General features: G+C 34.7%; 1 protein-coding gene across 3 annotated transcripts in view; it reads right to left on the bottom strand.

The window, feature by feature from the left end:
• Positions 1–762: 762 nt before the first annotated feature.
• ITP (ion transport peptide) overlaps positions 763–18,133 on the bottom strand; it is a 69,094-nt gene continuing 51,723 nt past the window's right edge. For 2 of the 3 annotated variants that reach the window (XM_014357632.3, XM_014357630.3), the window contains exons 2-4: positions 5,066–5,628; positions 2,126–2,246; positions 763–818 (exon numbers count right to left, since the gene is read on the bottom strand). In XM_014357632.3, the coding sequence (XP_014213118.2) occupies positions 2,126–2,246; positions 5,066–5,628 (684 nt within the window). In that variant the 3' untranslated portion in view covers positions 763–818. The remainder of the gene's footprint in view (positions 819–2,125; positions 2,247–5,065; positions 5,629–18,133) is intronic. The other variant, XM_089594193.1, reaches the window with a different exon arrangement.

Raw genomic sequence — 18,133 nt, 5'->3', positions numbered from 1 at the left:
AGTTTTAAATAGATCATAAAAAAAATAAAGAAATGGAGTAGATAAAGATCGATTTCTCCGTTGCTGCGTAATAGCGATCCGGAGTATCGTTTTTTAAGAATTTGAAACTGATGAATGCAAAATAAGATTAATTTTTTCTGTACTTTGTAGTTTGGGCTCGAATTTCGTTATTTAACTACTTAGTGAACGAAATGAGTTTTTCTGTTACGTTAATTTATAAAAACAAACCCACGGTTGGTTACTGTTTTTACCTTTTGATGCACGAAAGATAAAATATAGAGGACTTTCCATGCTTTTTCTTTCATCTCCTGATAAGCAAATTAAAATATCCTCGATCTCATGCTATGAGAGAACTGTAAATATTTTGACAGCTAAATTTTATAAAAATAATGTCCAAGGATTTGTGAAACAACAAAAAATCAAGTCACAATTTCTCATTTTCGCGGTCGTACAAAAAAGAGCTTATTTTCAAAGGTCACAATTATCATGAGACAAAAAATTGAGCCCTCAATTGATCCTCACCCGATTTTTGTTTCTCGCAGCCCATTACGAATAATCCTCTTTAAAATTTGAAAAAAAAATTTTTAAACTCTTTATCCAGTTTACAAACGTCCATCTCTTTCTCTTTATCGCTGTCTCGATTTCTCTTTTGCTCTCCTTCTTACTCGCCACTTTTTTTGCGTCTTCAGTCTCTCCCAGGGGGATTTTACTTCTTGCGGCCAAGATACTCGGCTATCTCTTGGAACTTTTCTTTCTCGTCCTCGAGCAGCAGCGCTTGGATGCAGCTCGTAAAGTATTCGCTGGTGAAGCAATCCTGCCTGTTGGCACATGAGCAAAAAGACGGACCATTGATTAGATGAGTCAAGTGCGTGGGAACCACTTGCTCGCTCTTTTTTACGAGCTTGGTGTATAATTCGTATTTTTCGTTTCTCTTTTTTACATTGAGATAAAACTGTTATGATATTAAATGGAAAAATATTGCTAAACTAAATAATGTTGAGCAAATAATGTAATTAAAAAATTTCGAAATAAAAAAAAAATGTATCTGTATTATATGTAATTTATACTATAGAGGTGCAAATGTTTCGTTAATGATATGAACGAGAATATTTCATCTTTAATTTTGTGATACTCATTATTATCTCAATATAAAAACGAACTTGTTAGCACAAGGAAAAAAAACGTTATTTTACATTGTTATGGTTTGTTAGTTGGGCATGTGGTTATTAGTTTAAAAAACCATTTTCTCGCCATTTGAACAACCGTCTGAAAAAAATCTTGCTTTTAAAAATCATTTCATTAAAAAAATCAAAAACATTTCACTGTTTCAAAAAATAACGTATACAAGTTACCATGTATACATTTATCAAATTTCATGGACCATAGTTACAAGTACCGTGGAACAAATAACATGAAAGAATGTAAAAAATGATCTTTTCAAAAATATTTTCTGAAAAATGTTTGAACCAAAAAATTTAGGCTCAAAAAAATGTATAGGGAATTCCGTACATACCTTCAAAAATAATTAGTATATACTTTTTTTTTACTACCATTGGTCAATTATATGAAATACGGAATTACCTACTTTTATAATCACATTTCTTATGATCTCGAGGTAACTGGTTCCTATTTATTATCACACATTGCAAAAAAAAACTTAATTAAGGAAATGGAAAAAATGTGGAGAAGCGAGGAATATTATTTTGATTATACTGGATACTACACAGGATATTTAAGGAGAAGCTACACATTTAATTTACACGTTTACAAAAATCAATTCCCTTTTACTATACTAACGTTATATAATTCAATATAATACACAACTAACAAGCTAACTGTTCACTAATAGTTCAAAAAAATTTAATTTGAGAATAAATCTAAATGAGAAATTTCGAAAATTGTAACACGTATTTTAAAAGGAATAATGTTTAACATCAATTTTTTCTTAAATATTAGTGTATTTTCACCTTGTGATTGGGATATTTTTGGAAATAAAAGGTAATGTATAGTTAGTTAAAAGTATTGAAAAAAAAAATATATGTATATATTTGTTTTAATAAAGGAAAAACAAAAGCGAAATTATAAAGTTGGGTTAGGGAAAAAATGAACTAAAAAGAAAAAGCACCTAAACCCCAGGATCAGCTCCGTGGAGTTGTTTGATGGAAGTTTTTATCCATTCCATTTCGTCCTCCAGTAGCAGCACGTCCAGACATCCTTTAAAGTAGTCCGTCGTAAAACAGTTCTTTCTGAAAATTTTTATTTTTTACCATTGACATGCATTTTTTACTCTCGCTCTCTCTCTCTCTCCTAATTTTCTTTTCGTTCTTATTTAATTTCTAATGTCATTTTCTCTTAAATAAGAGCAAAAAAATTTTTTATGTAAAAATTTGAAAGAAATTATACCCTAAAAACGAACTCGACTCTGTCATCACCGAAAAGTAATAGACATATAGTAGTTTTCCTACGAGTTTGAAAAGTCTTTGTTTGCGAACTGAGAGGTTTGCGGCCCGAGCCGAAGGCGAGGTCCGTAACGCGGTTCGTAAAGGAGACTTTTCGAACGAGTATCGGAAAACTGCTTGTTTGCCCGAGGAAGTACCAGCCTCTCAAAACCACCCGAGGGCGGAAAAGTATTTTTTGATGCAGTTGAAGTTTAAATTATTTTTTAAGCATCACAAGTTAAATCAAAGGTAACTCTTCCATGTGAAAATAAAAATCAACCTGACCTACAAAAAAAAAGCCCATACAACAGGAGTAACAAAAAGTAGATAAGTACCTACATCCAAGAAATAAAAAAAAAAACACGAGAAGGCGATTCCAAAAGGCAGCAGAGACTCGCGAGAAAATAGCGGCTCTTGCCAGAAAGTCTTTTCGAAAGTGTTAGCGCTCACATGTACATGTACAAATGCTCGAGAAAAAAAGGCCCAGCACTGCAAGCGCAATGATCTCCTTCTTTCTCTTCTCCCTCTCGACACTTCGTTTTCTCTCCACAGTACTTGCAGTGTACCGATACACCAGGCGCACTTGTTATCCGTTCGCGAAAGGATTATTTTAGACTCACGGCAGGTGCAAAAAAGGCCCCTCATAAATGTCGAATTGCACACACACACTATATATATATATATATATATATATATATATATATATATATATATATATGTGTAATGTTCAGGTATTACAATAACGGATGTATATACGTTCTCTATACTTCCCTCCTCTCTCTTTTATGCGTGTGTGCGTGTGTGTCCGCGCACGCACAATCTTGTTACTCGCGTTTCTCGAACAGTGCATTACTGTGGTGTGTATATGGGTATAAAAGCAAAGAAGGAGGCAAGGCGCAAAAAAAACAGGCCAGCAATAGCCGCGGGGCGGGGTACTATAAATAGAAGAGAAATCTCAGGAAACGCAAGCGAGCGCGCACGCAGTTTCGATATAAGTATTACACGTTTTGTACTTATATTGCATCTTCCACTGCCACTACTTAATATGTACGCGTAAGTGCGTACCGAGAGTTTGGGAAGAGTTATATATGCAATGTGTATTATAAACGCGTGCATAGATATACTCCTACTGTACGTGTCTTGTAACACAGTCCGCGACTCCTCTTCCGCGTTTTATTTTTCCTCTTCCTATGCCCGTTCACCTCCTGTGGCGTGTAATGCAGGTGCACAACATGGATGTGTACGCGTGTGCTTCTAGGCCCGTGCAGGGTTTTTATTTGTCAATTACACGCGAGTGAGGTGTAAATCCTTTATCCGCGATATATTACGTACAAACCGAGTACTCGGTACAAACGATTGGTGACGATTGGTGACCATGGTTTTTTAACGCACTATGTACATGTACGATTGGTAATCTTGTTAATTAACTTTCTTACGCGGTAAACGATAATTATAATTTTTTTAAATTTATTTCTCAATTAATTTCAAGATTTAAGGATAAAAAATAGTAGTTTTCGTCACATGAGTGTCATCGTCTCCGTGGCTATTACGTCCCTCGGGCTGCAAAATAGCCCCAGAGACTCTCAAAAACGCCCGAGGTCAGAAAATGTATTTTTCCGACCTCGGGCGTTTTTGAGGGTCTGGTGTGCCCTTGGTAGAAAAAATAGGATTCGCCACACAAGCGCCATTGCTCCGCGGCTATATTACGTCCGTCGAGCCCTGCTTCGCAAGTCCCTCAGGCCGCAAAATAGCCCCGGAGACGATGGCACTTATCCGATGAAAACTACTATTTCTTACCATAGGCACAAAGCAAAACTACCGCTTTGCACCCTCGGGCCACACTTTGCGCCCTCGTAATTACTAAGGGCCCACGGCCAGAAAAGTTTTTTGCGCTCTCCGGGCCCAAAGTGATTTACTGGGCGCAAAATTGCAGTTTGCGCTCTTGGTAAGAAAAACATTATACACGACTCGTGCGCTCATGTTTGTACTTAGTGCCCTAGTGACGTAAAATACAATTATTTTAATATTAATTAATATAGAAATAATTTTAATCACACTTTCTAATAGAGTTTTTTTTTTTCAATCAAGTTGGAACGATACAAGTTGATACAAAGTAAATCGCAAGTTGAATCACGGCAGAAAATCATCTATCTTTGCAGAACTTTTTTAATAATGGTGTTTCATGAATGAGTTTTACGGGTACATTTCAACATCATAATGACTAGGTACAATAGATTGGAAAAAAATCTAGAGATCAAATTGTTATCACAATAAACTAAAGAGTAACAAACTAAACGATACTTAATGAAATGCAGTACGTAAGTAACAAAAAAAAAATGAAAACGTTAAAATGTTCACAACAGTTCTTTATAAACTTGTAGTGTTCACGCAGATTTCGAAAAACAATAGTCGTTAGCCCCATATAGTGGACAATTAGCACCTAATGATACATCCATACAATTTAATTATATACAAGTACATAAATCCCGTTGAAATTCCTCGCAACAAATAGCAGATTTTCAGTACTACTAAAAATAAAAAGATATCATCGAAAAGAAATCGATTTCGACCGATTCGAAGTTTCCCGGGGAGAAAGGAATGAAATGAAATAAAATGATAATAAGCACCTGCACAGTGTATGCAGCTGGGGCTCGCGGAACAGATTGTAGCAGTCCTCGCAGATGCGGTCGAGCCTTGCGAACAGGCTTCTATCGTAGACCCCCTTGCACTGTATGTCCAAGAATGAGCGCTTGCCCAAGGAATGGCCCATGAACGAGCCGGCGTCGGCGATGCCGAGGTACGAGGACACGAGCAGTAGCGTCATCGACCAGGCCAGTATGGACAGGAGCGAGTTGCTACTGCTGCTACTGCTGCTGAACAGACTGCTGCACGTGGTGGAGAACAAGCTACCGCTGTACCGTAGGCTGGAACTGCTGTTGTTGGTACTATTGGAACACCTTGTGATGCCCCTCCTCCTGAACTCGGTTCTTGTACTGATAGTTCCACTCTTCTTGACAATGGTGCCTGTTGCTGCAGCTTCCGACCATCTTGACGATGAGCGAGTAATCGGCCTTTTGCTGATTGTCGTGCGCTGATCCGTTGTCGACCAGCACGTCGTCAGCTGCTGCTGTTTGAGCGTCGGTGCTGCGCCGCACGAGTCTTGCGTTGACTGCTGCTGCCGGTGCATCATCTGCAACAAATGACAATCGTCAACCACAATCTAATATATATTTTTCAGGTATTTTTTATCGGTATGTACATGGTATGGATCTGAAACAGTGAATAATCGCTGATTTACTGGTTAAAGTTGGGTCCCTGTCAGTTCTAGGTGACTTTAGATTTTGCTTACAACCACCACCGACTTCCAATTTGTTTGTTTGATGTTATGTAGGAGTTCGAATCCTTGTTTGGTCCCACCCTTACACATATATGTATTGCGGCTGGTTGTGCTTGCAAAAAATTCCGTCAGTTGAGTGTCACGTTGACTCCCCCATACTCGTGATAAATGATCACGTGACCTTACCTGACTGAACTGACAGAGTCTTTTTCGAACACAGCCACTGTCATCGATCATCTCCCAATCATCCAACTTACACCATCAGTATTAATTTGATCTTAAATATTCTATTCAACGCTAAGCGATGCATTTTCATTTCAAAAAACTACTACGAAACCATGATGGCTTTGTTCTTATTATCTTATTATCACTCTTATTTTCAACAAAAGCAAGAGAAAAATTTTAACGCTGAATCTCAAATAATGCGGTTTTCAAATCAAGAATCAGAATAGATAGAAGACTTTCTTGAAAGGCCAAAAAGTCCTGATTTGAAGTATTTGTACACAAGAGGCCCAAGTCGAGTCAAGGTATATTTCTATACCAGCTTAAATGCACCTTATAAAATCTTGAATAAAAGAAAAACATGATACTCTTTGCACTAGTATAATAGTTTTTGATGTATAGTGGTAGTGCCTTTTGTGTGATACTATGGTAGGTATTTAAGTTTAAAAAGCTGTTTTTTCAACTGTAACGCAGGAAATATCTTGGTACCAATTTGGTAAAAACGTGTGTAGGAAAATGTTTCGGATGCATTCTATTCTGCCATGTTTACACAGTAAATACATAAAGACAAGAATAATCTATGATGAAAACTATCCGTAATTTTATGAAACTATTAGAAGAGTCTTATTCTTGGTTGTGAAGGTTCGATGATCAATTAATCATGAGTGGCTTTATAAAATTTGGTGATTCGAAAAAAAAGGATAATGATATACATAAAGAGATACTAAGACAAATATAAATATAAGGAGGCAATTAACAATTTTAGGACAAATACGTAATAATGATCACCTACTATGTTAATCCCTTAGTGATTTGTCATTTACAATTCAATGATGTATTTTTAAGTCATCGAGTATACAGGACTTACAATAAAAGTTAATAGGTTATGAAAATTATGAGTTGTAGGATTATCAAGAAAAGAATTCCACAATCTCGTTCATTTTGAGGTTATAATTTTTTGTTGATACATTATAATACTATGTTATTCAAAAAAAAATCCAGTAGAATTTAAAGAATGAATCGATCTTTATAAGTTTTTAATAATGTAATGACGAACTGAATGATATTGTCAACAAAATTGCATTGCTACATCAGTAGTTTATTTTACTTAGAAGTTGGGTTGGATTCTCTTGAAAGCACATATTAAGGCCAATCATTTAGCCATATGCTCAACTTGCGTACTCCTCACTTTCCTATGAATAGGTACGTTACACGAATATGATACGTACGCGTATGAATATAGGGGTGGGGAGAAAGGAGGACTACACGCAACGCCTATCAGAGTTGCAACCATCCTTCCTCATCTCCATGATTCCGTCTTAAGGGGGCTCCAGCGGGAGGAGTTAGGAGGTCACAGGTAGCTTAATTGATAGATAAAAACACGCTGATTCCAACCGTGTCCTGATTTACCCCTCTAACCCTGGAAAATTTTGAGATATTTGCTCTCAAAGTTCGTACATTATACATAGCCTCTCATAGAGCAACGTGAAAACATCGGTATTTTCTAACAATAATTGAGGAGTTACATGTCAGGACTGTAACTGTTTTATAGAAAAACATCTCAGCTTTCAGATGGTACCTTCAAAAATATAGGTAACCCTGGAAATATTTGAGATATTTTGTAAAGTATTGATCAAGTCATTGAATTAGCAGGGTCATGACAGGATGCCATCTTGTTGTTTGTAAGGCGCGCGCTTTTGAATATTTCAGAATTACACTGCAAGTACTTACATAAGTTTCATGTCATTTGTAACTCTTTTTTAATCGTGTTCTCCTATGGATTACTTACACATATTTTTTTTTTTTAATTAAATAGAACATTGAAAAATTTTAACTGCAATTATTTTTTATTTTATCAAAAATTGTGTCAATAATTTTTTTATTTGAAATAACTCTTACTTTATTATTTACACTCATAGATAATAATGAGGTGATGCCATTTGTAGGATCTTTTTTATATGCATCTACTAATACTTCTACTGATATCGATTCTTTGGCCATTTTATAAATTATCTTATCATTAATAATACATTTTAATACAATTAATTTTTGTTTGTTATCATCAATTACTTTTTTATTTCTTTTTTGCTGTTGCAAAATCGTTTCAGCATCCTGAAAGTCTTGATGACTCTTACAGTGATGTGTGTTTTCTTTTATTTTTTATAACACAAAAAAACTAATTCTAAATAAAACGCTCTGTACGTGACAGAAGCTGCTGTTTGTTTACCATAGGTACGGACACATCATATATATAGATGATGGTGCTCGCTTATATATACACGTATATATAGATATATACTCACAGAAGTGATACCAACTAACCGAATAGTTTTCGGGTTGGTACCAGTGCTCGCTGGAGCCCCCTTAACACTATATACTGCACCTGCGAATGTGTATGTTAAAACTTCTGAAAAATCATAAGATACAGAAAGCGAGATGTGAAACAAAGATTTTTGCATGGTGGATTGAACAGACTCAAAAGCCAATGTTCTGTTGGTCGTCATTTTATTTAGTTTGGTCTTGCTTTATCTTTACCCTGAAAAAATTTTCCAGACCAGAAATGACTGTTGGTGTAGAATAAAAAAAAATTAATTTGTTTTTATGTAAGTTATACCTTTCTTTTTAAAACAGGCTTCATTCGGAATGTTTCATCATAAATGTATCAATATTTTGTAATACGCGGGACAAGATTTGCTTTGAGTTTTATTGCTAAATTGAAATGATAATTAGGTTTAAAGCTACAAGCTATTCTAGTGTGTTTGAAACCATCTGTTGAAAAGTTGCCATAAAAAGTGCAGTAAAATTCGTGTAGAAAATGAAAGCAAAGTATCGCATAATTTGTCCGCAATTGATTGCCCGCAAGATATTTGACGTTTTCTATTTGCTAGAGGCCTAGAGATCAAGTTAATTACATTTCGGGATCATTTAATTCTCTTTTAAACATGAACTGTCTTTGGAAGTGATAAAAAATATGCCTTGGAGTAAACTAAATCTGTCAGATTAAGCAAAATGCGATAAATAGGACATAAGTGTTTGAGTTTGGATAATGTGCCACATGAAAACTTTTCTTCCCCATTTCTCACGTTTTTTTAAGATCTCGACATGTATTTATGCATCCCAGATATGTTTCGCAGTTTTTACATGTTGTAAGTCCAGTTTTATGTGTTTTGCCCCTTAGGTAGGACAACTTAGTTAACCAGGATCTCCGGGGTTTTTCTGTAATTATCTATAAATATACTTTACGGTAAGAATACTCCATCCCTGTAACGAGTACCGACAAGAACGCTAATATGAAACACGTTTTCGTCGCTCCCAGGTGGGATTCGTATTTTTAGCACACGCACGCCGCAGGGCTATCGGTTCTCAGAAATTTTTATTCCTTTTTTCCCTCTTGCCGGTCTTTTTTCTCGTCATCGGTTCTCTCTTCTCTGTCTTTACCGCACGGTTAGCGTGGCACTTATAAAGAAGAGTGATTCCTGCTCCCTTTCTCTTCGTCGGTGCACTTTGGTACATGTACATGACTATACGGCTGATGCAAGATTCGAACTCCCAAGGATAATGTGTGAAAGAATGTACTTCACTTGTTTCTTTGTCTGCTTCTTCTTCGTCTTTTTTTTTGGGGGGGGGGGGAAATACTCGGGAGAAACGAAGTAATTTTGTAACTTTGACTTTTCATGCAGAATTTTCAGTACTATGCATAAATAAAGCACCCCCCCCCCCACTTTACACCCTATAAAAAAGTTCACACTAATTAAAATTTTTTTTTTTTTTTTTTAATTTGTTCACGTCAACTTTACTATACATATGTTTCATTCAAAATCTCAAAAGATATATCCAAGGAGCTAGATAAATAATGTACGAAAAAAAATCTTGATTTAAAAGCAAAGCAACACAGTCATCCTCTAATAAATTAAGGTGTGTGTATCTTCACTAAAAGGCATGTTCATTTTTCAAAAACTAATCACGTAAGTAAGGGCCTCTTTTATAAAGGGGATCTGAAAGATAACTAGAAAATGGTAAGTGTTACCAAGAAACGCTCGTAGTTGAAAATTTTTTTCTAATATTGTTGAGCCGTACTGAAAGACAAGTTAATTTTTGCTCAACAGCATGTGATTGAATTGTTTTTTTTTTTTTTTTTTTTTTTAGAAAACTGGCATCCCCTTCTGAATTTGGTGACCTTTTTTTGTAAGGTATTTAGTTGGACCCATCAAATGTATTCTACCTAAATATAAAATAATTTTTAGTATTAAATTCAATCGTCATCATACCTAAGTGATAAAAATTTTTTGCTTCGATAAAAATACACGAAGTACACGTGGAAAGTCGAATAAACTATAAACTATTTGTCTTCTATACTTAACCACGATTATCTGAAGCTGAACCTATCTATACGTGATAAGCACATTCATGCGAACGTGGCTGTGCATACACGCGTGTGTCCTAATAAGTGGAATTCTAACGGTATTAGGGAACCATAAGTATAGGTACCCTATATATTACACATAAATTCCAAACGAGCGTGTAATAGAAAGAAAAAAGACATTTTCTTAGAAAACATGATTACAAAGATGACGATGTTAGCAAGAAATAGATGAAACAACGATGAAAAAGCATGTCCTCGTTTTCTCCCGTAATTGCCGGGGTTCACGTATGACAAAATTGAATATAAGTAAAAGTATCACGCGGCGAACGAAAATAGACAGGAGAAAAAATTGGATTGCTGTAGCAGAACACTAGGAGAAAAAAATAATCGATAAGCCAACATTTTGATGTGTATCTTGTCTACCCGTGTTATATACGTATGATCGGGACATATCAAAGAGATGGTTATACATCTACGCCGCTTAGCTCGCCAGGTGGTCCTTGTCTGTCCTGGCTGATGGCTATAATGAGGGGTAAGAGAAGTCTGGATGACTCAATCGTGAGAAGGAGTTGTCTGACTGCCTGAGAAGGAAAGAAAGAGAAACTTACACCCAAATGAATTTTTTTTTTACCAAGCAAAAAAAAAGGAAGGTATAGTGGTTAAGAAAAAGGTTAAATTGGTGACTTTGTTGATTTTGCCCATTTACTCTTTTACGGAAAGAATATTCTACTTTATTTACATAAAATTCATGTGTCTTTAAATGAGTATATCCAAGACCATCTTAGTCATGAGACTTCTTGCTTTGCTCTTAAACAAAAGCTTATGCGAGAACTATACTGACTTCGCGCTTTTGTTGGATGGGATGACAAACATTTTTCATCCTAACCGTGACCTCTTAATTTTCGCACATTTCTAACTATTTGATCAAGAATAAATATATGCTGTTATAAGCTTGTTAACAATCAATGGTCATTAGCATTCATTTGCTTATCAATGATGATTACCGAATTAATTTGATGAAATAATTATTTATAATTATCAGCGTTTCACTAAAAAAGATACTTTTGTTCACTGTTAAGGAATAATCAAATCAAAAAAATTTTTATCATGGCTTTCAAAATTAACTTTTAACGAGTTCGTTTTGTTGCAGATAAAAAATATTGTCACTCCAAGAACCAAGTTTTTTTGGACTTCTTCGAACGTTAAAAAAAAATTTACTTTTTTATACAAGGTATTGTTATTTCGGATGACTGACGTGTTTTTTTTCATCAAAGCGAATTCATACAGTGGTTGATGAGATTTAACCATTACAATGAGGTTTGAAGAATAGAACAGCACTGATATAATGGCCCAACTCGGAAATAAAGATTTTCTTGGAACTATTGTTGCTAGCTGAGAAAAGAGGTGTATTACCGAATTGCTTCGACGATATTCACTAGTTATAGAAAAGATAATTCGAGATAAATGAAGAGTACAAGGAAACTTGTACGCCGGTAGGATTCTTGAATGTGTTTGGATGTCCCTATTCCGAAGGCGATACCTAAGGAGATGCGAGGTACTTTCACTCATGAGCGCTATTTATGCGGATAGATAGGTGTGGATAAAAAGCAGGATAATTAAAGGATGATTCTTGGCACATGGATGGATAGAAAAGAAGGTGAACTGAAGGAATGAGTTTCAAATTTTATAGAGCAAGTCTGGTCCAGAATAATCAGAAGGTTGAAAATTTCGAAAAATGCCATATCAAGAATCAAATACAATATGAGTTTATAAAGCTAACAAGATTGGACACAATTGAATTATTTGATTTTGGTTATTCCAATTTGAGCGAATGTTAATGAGTATCAAAGTAACGAACATCAATGAATTTTTTGGTTAGCTTGAAATTATTTATATTAAAAGTTACTGGCAAATATTTTCTTTTTTCCAAAATGGATACGAAATTCCGTGATTTTCAGGGTGCATCAAAACTATTCTATTCATTTAGTTCTTGATTTAACCTTCATTGGAATGCCGTATTAACATACGGAATTTTATATACTTAAAATTTTTTAGTAACTGCTGATGATATAACAACAGTGATAAGTAGTTAAATTCTGCGAGGGTAAAAGTAATCCAAGACAAGAGTATCATACGTGGTGTTTTAGAATAACCATGAATATTTTAAATAATCCCAGAGTATAAAAAAATAAATGAGGTTAGTTCGTGTACAAGGTGTAAAAAAAAACTTTATTCTAATTTTTTTTTTTGAATTATTTAAGGAAATTCGTTGGATTTGTTTTGTTTACTTATTTTTTTAGACAAAAACATCCGAAACAATTTAACGAACTAAATCGAAAAATGAAAGGCACAATGAAGTGGAGAAAGTGAGTTTTTATTCAATTGTGTATTCGCTTTGAGAGCAATTCCGAAATCGCGTCCCCACTGGGGGCACTTTGAGAACGATTGGTCGTCATTAAAAAAGGTAATTATTATGAAATGGAGCTTCCGGTTCCATTCACTAGGTGGCCAACCCTTAAATGTCGCCTCTTTACAAGCATATGGAAATAAGAAAAGCAAGAGACTTAAGAGAACCTAATCATTCATATCCAGATATGTAAATAAAAAATATAATCTAAATTAACTGGTAAACAAAGCCAAACAATGCGTAAATGTACGCATACATATCCCAAGCACTGATTGATATAAAAGGTGTCATTTTTAAATAAAAAAAACGTGTTAAATTAGATTGGCAGAGAAATGTTTCGAAGGAACTGTCAAAGTCATTTTTTCACAGCGCTGTGATTTTTCTCTCTTTAAAATGATAGTTCTTACAAACTTATTACTTGTTTGATGGTAAACGTACAAAACTGTTGTTTTTGTTCACTACTCTGAGTGTGGATACATATAAGACGAAAACTAGACAAAGTAAACTTAAGTTTTACTTGAACTCTTTGTTTTCTCTATTTTTAATGTCACCATCGTTGTGTTAATTGTAAATAACAAACTATATACATGTACTCTCTTGAAACGAATCATGACATTCATAACACGTGTAGCACACAACCTGCCGTATAACCTATAACTAACCAAATTAACGAACTTTGAAACAATTTTCTCGGATTTATAAGTCAAATAAAGATTTCCGCTGGTTTTTTCATTTACTACAAATTCATTGATTTTCAGTCACTAAATATGACTATTTTAATCAATGAGCATTTATTTGCTTAAAATCTCGATGAAATTTGGCTGCTTCAGTTTTAATTTTTTTCTTCCACACTCGCTAGACTCACGCGCCCAAGGTAGAGCGAATAACGGTTGAGATAATGTGACTCAACAAATCACATCATTCGGACATGAAATAACCGATTAGCATCGCAATCGCTCCGAAGTCACACGCACACGTCCTTTTGCCTCTCTCCGTTATAAAATTGTCTGCCGCATTTCCCACGCTGGATCGGCCAATTACCGAGAAAAAAATTTCACAGTACCAATAACTATTTCAAATCCATACGAGCGTTTCGCGGTAAACGTTGACAGTTTTGTTGATTTCCAAAAAGCATCGGTTTAATCGAGTATGGACATGAATACTCTTGATGAATAATGCAAATCCACACACATGTATGGTAATGAGAATACAGAATCAGCAGCAGCAGCAGATGGGCGTAACGGGTGAACCAAAAATATAATGATGTCACTCGCATCTACTTTACATGATTCAGCTGTCGGCATCGTTTCCATGCTCTTTTAACGGAATATTGTTGATAAATTGAAGCTTTAATTTTAGCCATGTATTTTTTATGACCAGAAAATATATCAGTCTAGGTTTAGACCTCACAAAAGTAACAAAAAATTTATCAGTAGGACGTATTGGGTGAAATGATGATTTTTTCATTTGAATTCAAGTTTTTGTGATAAACATACGTGATATTTTATACATTTTTAAGCGAAAGCTTAGCTATTTTTTTCTATTTAGCCGATTTCTTGGATGATCAAATCGACGAAACTGAAGTCTGTTGAGAGACTTGTTGAATAAGGGAGAAATCCCAATGCCATCTTGCAATTTTTTTTCGATTGAAACAAGAAAAAAGATGGAAACCAAATTAAATTTTTAGAGGTACGAAGTTTTTTTACGTATAAATCAATGCAACAATGAAGACAGGCAATATTGGATTTAATTTTCGTCCCGCAGACTCGCAGATCTGCTCTTGTTAAATATACTCTGAAGCCTAATCCATTCTCTGAGTTGTTATGAAAAGGTCACTTTGTATAAGTTCGACGTTATGGAAAGTGTACGATGCGAAAAAATATGGAAGTAGAGGGATTTAATTGGAAGAATGTAGTACCTACGTAAGCGAAGCGAACTTTTCACTTGCCAACTCGGCGATGCAATGATGAAGATTGTTTGCGTAGGAATCTGAATTCATATTCATGGACGTTTTTGCGCACTCGCAAGTTTTTCGCTGAACATGAATATTTCATAGCTCTTTAATCTCGAGCTTACGTTTTTTCATTAGCAGTTTAGTTGCATTAGGTAAATGTTAGAGGAAAATAAGGACACTCTCGGTAAATACTGACGCAGTAGAATAATTATTTGAGACGCTGATTTGCTTATTTTTCTCACTGAGAGGAATTGTATGTATCCACTTACAAATCAATGTATAGTAAGGGTGAAAGGGGGGGGTTAAACCGGTACCACAGATCTTCAATGAACTGTAGTACAAAGAGTTTTGTTCACGTAGGTTTTTAAAAGACGATAGCAACACAAAAATTCAGATTAAATTATTTGACAGTAACTTGTGAGGTGTGTGAAAGAGCTGATTAGTGATAAGCCGCGGATCTCGCCAAAGTTATGTAATTGCTATGGATAACTTTTATGTTGATACTGTAAAAGTCTCAACATTTTACTAGGCAGTCCTTGCAGTTCAAGTACGTACCTCACAAAGATCTGGAACAAAAACTTTTGTGCATGCACTGAGCAAATTTTGTATAGCAATAATAAAACATTTATAGAATGAGAAGCGTTAGGATGAAGAAGCGAGAATATCTGATAAGTTTTGAAAATGCTAAGAAAACTAAACAGAAACGAAACAGAAACATTGACAAAAAAAGTTATCTGATTTCCATACGCAGCAAGAGCAAGACTGTGACGATGAAATAAATAATTAATGGACATACATTAGGGAAAAGTGAAAGTAAATGATAAGCACAAAAGACTTATTATAATGTTTTATAGATAAAAAAATACGACCTAACATAAAGGGAGAGTCACAATCATAGAGATGTTGAGTACAATTTATTGATGGGGATTACAAGACACAATACTAGTCTTAAATGAAAAAAATAAATAAATAAATTTAAAAAAAATATGTAAATAGTCACACGAAAGGAAGAATGCTTGAGCTAATTTTTCTATCTAAAGAGAATAAGTGCAGGCATGTAAGATCGTCATTTACAGCAAGACAGTTTTAAATGGCTGTGCTTACTATTTGGTTAGAAACGAATTGCTTACGCATAACATAACTTACGTCCTTTGTTAAAATGTTGATGGCTATTAATCACTATATTTAAAGCTTGATTTTGTAATAATTAAATACGTACCATAAAACGGTAAAGGACGTTTTATTCGAAAGAATTCATGTTGACGAAAATGTCAAGGCATAAAAACAAATGGTTGACTTTTAATTAAAATAGCGTGAAAGTTTGAAGACGAGGAGAAAGAAAAAGTGGAAGAAATGGACATAACGATCAATGGAAAATGACAAAGATGTTGATCTTCGAGTTTTCGTTGCTGAGGCATTCAAAAAGATAGAAAACGCAAAGATGCGCAAGAAACAAAAAATCTAGAATGGCAGAGGCAGCTATTAAGTCACAAAGACTATGGGAGATAAAAAAAATGTGCGTACTAAATATAGACAGGCATTGATAAAGCCCGAAAGGCAATGTGATGGATTGTTTGAAAAATGTTTTGAATAAATAAATCGGTATCTCAGTTCATGCGCGTAAAAAAGGAGCAATAGTACAATTTATACCGACGTACGCGCGCACGTGCGTATACATACACGCGTGTCGAAAGCAGCACATGCCGCGTCTTTTCCTCTCTTGCCTCGATGATGGATAGGAAACTGAAGAAGCCCACACAGCATTAGGCGTATAATACTCACGCGCGTGGAGGCACACGGAGGCGAGTCAAGTCAGACAGCTTGGCGTCCTGCGCTCGGCCCTCGTTCACCCGCTCGCTAGCTCGCTCGACGCTTATTTGTTCGCTGCTGCTGCTTTTGCTTCTCAAAGAGAGAATACGGCAGAGCAAGAGAAGAAGAAGAAAAACAAGCTTGTGCAGCCACTATGTATACGCTCGACTTCCCGACTACTTCACTTTATTTTATCTCTTTTCTCTTTACTTTCCTTTTAAGAACTATACCTACTACCAGGGACCGTTTCTTTACGAGCTTGTCTGTCACCGCTGACATAGAACCAAGGGGTACCAATAAGTCGAGGAAGATCTGTCTCCTGTGAGTTCGCTCGGTATTGCCATACTCAAAAGCTCTATGCTATGGTTTTTCACACTTGGCTAAACTAACCCGTCCATCGGTTATTGTGTTTGCAACCTGAGTCTTTGTTGAATTGTTTTTTTGTTCCTTTCGACTTGATAAAAGATGATTGATGTAAGTTGATCCAACAAGTCTTTGAATTTTTGACATTAGACAAAAGATGAATAAATTTTCACCACATTTTCCAACTTTTCCTACATAAAAATAACAATATCAAGTTTTTGAGTGTTTCGTCAAAGCGTTGATCAATCGATCTGGCATGACACATTGTACAAATATATCTTTTTTTTATATATATTATAGTGTGTTCACCTCTCATGAGGTATTTACATTTCTAAATATATCTACAAATCCTTTCCATCCGGCACAACGAAGCATCGTATTGAGTGTGTTATGTAAAGACACGTCCATCACTACTATTTCGCCACATAAAGTTGCATAACGCTTATTAGTACAGCGATTTTTTTCTTTACCACAAAATATTTACAATTTTTTGAACAACTAAAACACGGAGACAATATAACTATTACTATGACTATGATACTATTACAGTTCCGCAAATGTGACTAATAAGTTTTTTTCATCACATCTGAAGGATTTAACAAACGATGTCAGTGATAGTTATATAGGTAAGGTGTGATGTACACCGTGTGAGCTGACATAAAAGAATAATTGATTAACGTATTTAATAATATAATCGAATTTTTTTTTGTACACAACTGCCTTATAGCAGTGCCCCAAATTTTTATGACCCAAGCAGAAATTACCTTATTCAATAGCCAACAATAAGTGGCAAAAATTGATAATAATAAATGATAAACTCTAGATCTCAGGCTAAGAATAAAATTTAGTAACTGTTATAATTAGTTATTATTTATTTTTATTTTTATTATAGTTGACATCTTGGAAAGTTATAAAAAAAATTAGCACTAGTAGTAACTGTCATTTATCATAATTAATTGAGTCTTATAGCTAATAACACCTATTAATTCTCATTGATTACTATAAAATTGTTTAATGTTTGATTGAAATTGTCATAGTGTACGACTGTAATTTTTTAAAGTTATTTAGTCACGAAATAAAATTACTTTTTCTACTTCAACATCTACAAAAAAAATAAATTATATAAAAATATAAATAATAATTGGTCATAATAACTACTAGACAGATAATTGTTTTTATAGTTTTGAAACTGAACTTTGTTATTTTTATTATTAGTTCTTATTCATTACCATTGTTCATA

This window comes from Copidosoma floridanum, unplaced genomic scaffold, assembly GCF_036245765.1.
Source record: "Copidosoma floridanum isolate Cflo_tuat_1 unplaced genomic scaffold, Cflo_Japanese_pri ptg000021l, whole genome shotgun sequence".
Lineage (NCBI taxonomy): Eukaryota > Metazoa > Arthropoda > Insecta > Hymenoptera > Encyrtidae > Copidosoma > Copidosoma floridanum.
The sequence above is the reverse complement of the archived record's forward strand: the minus strand, read 5'-3'. Positions and strand labels throughout refer to the sequence as shown.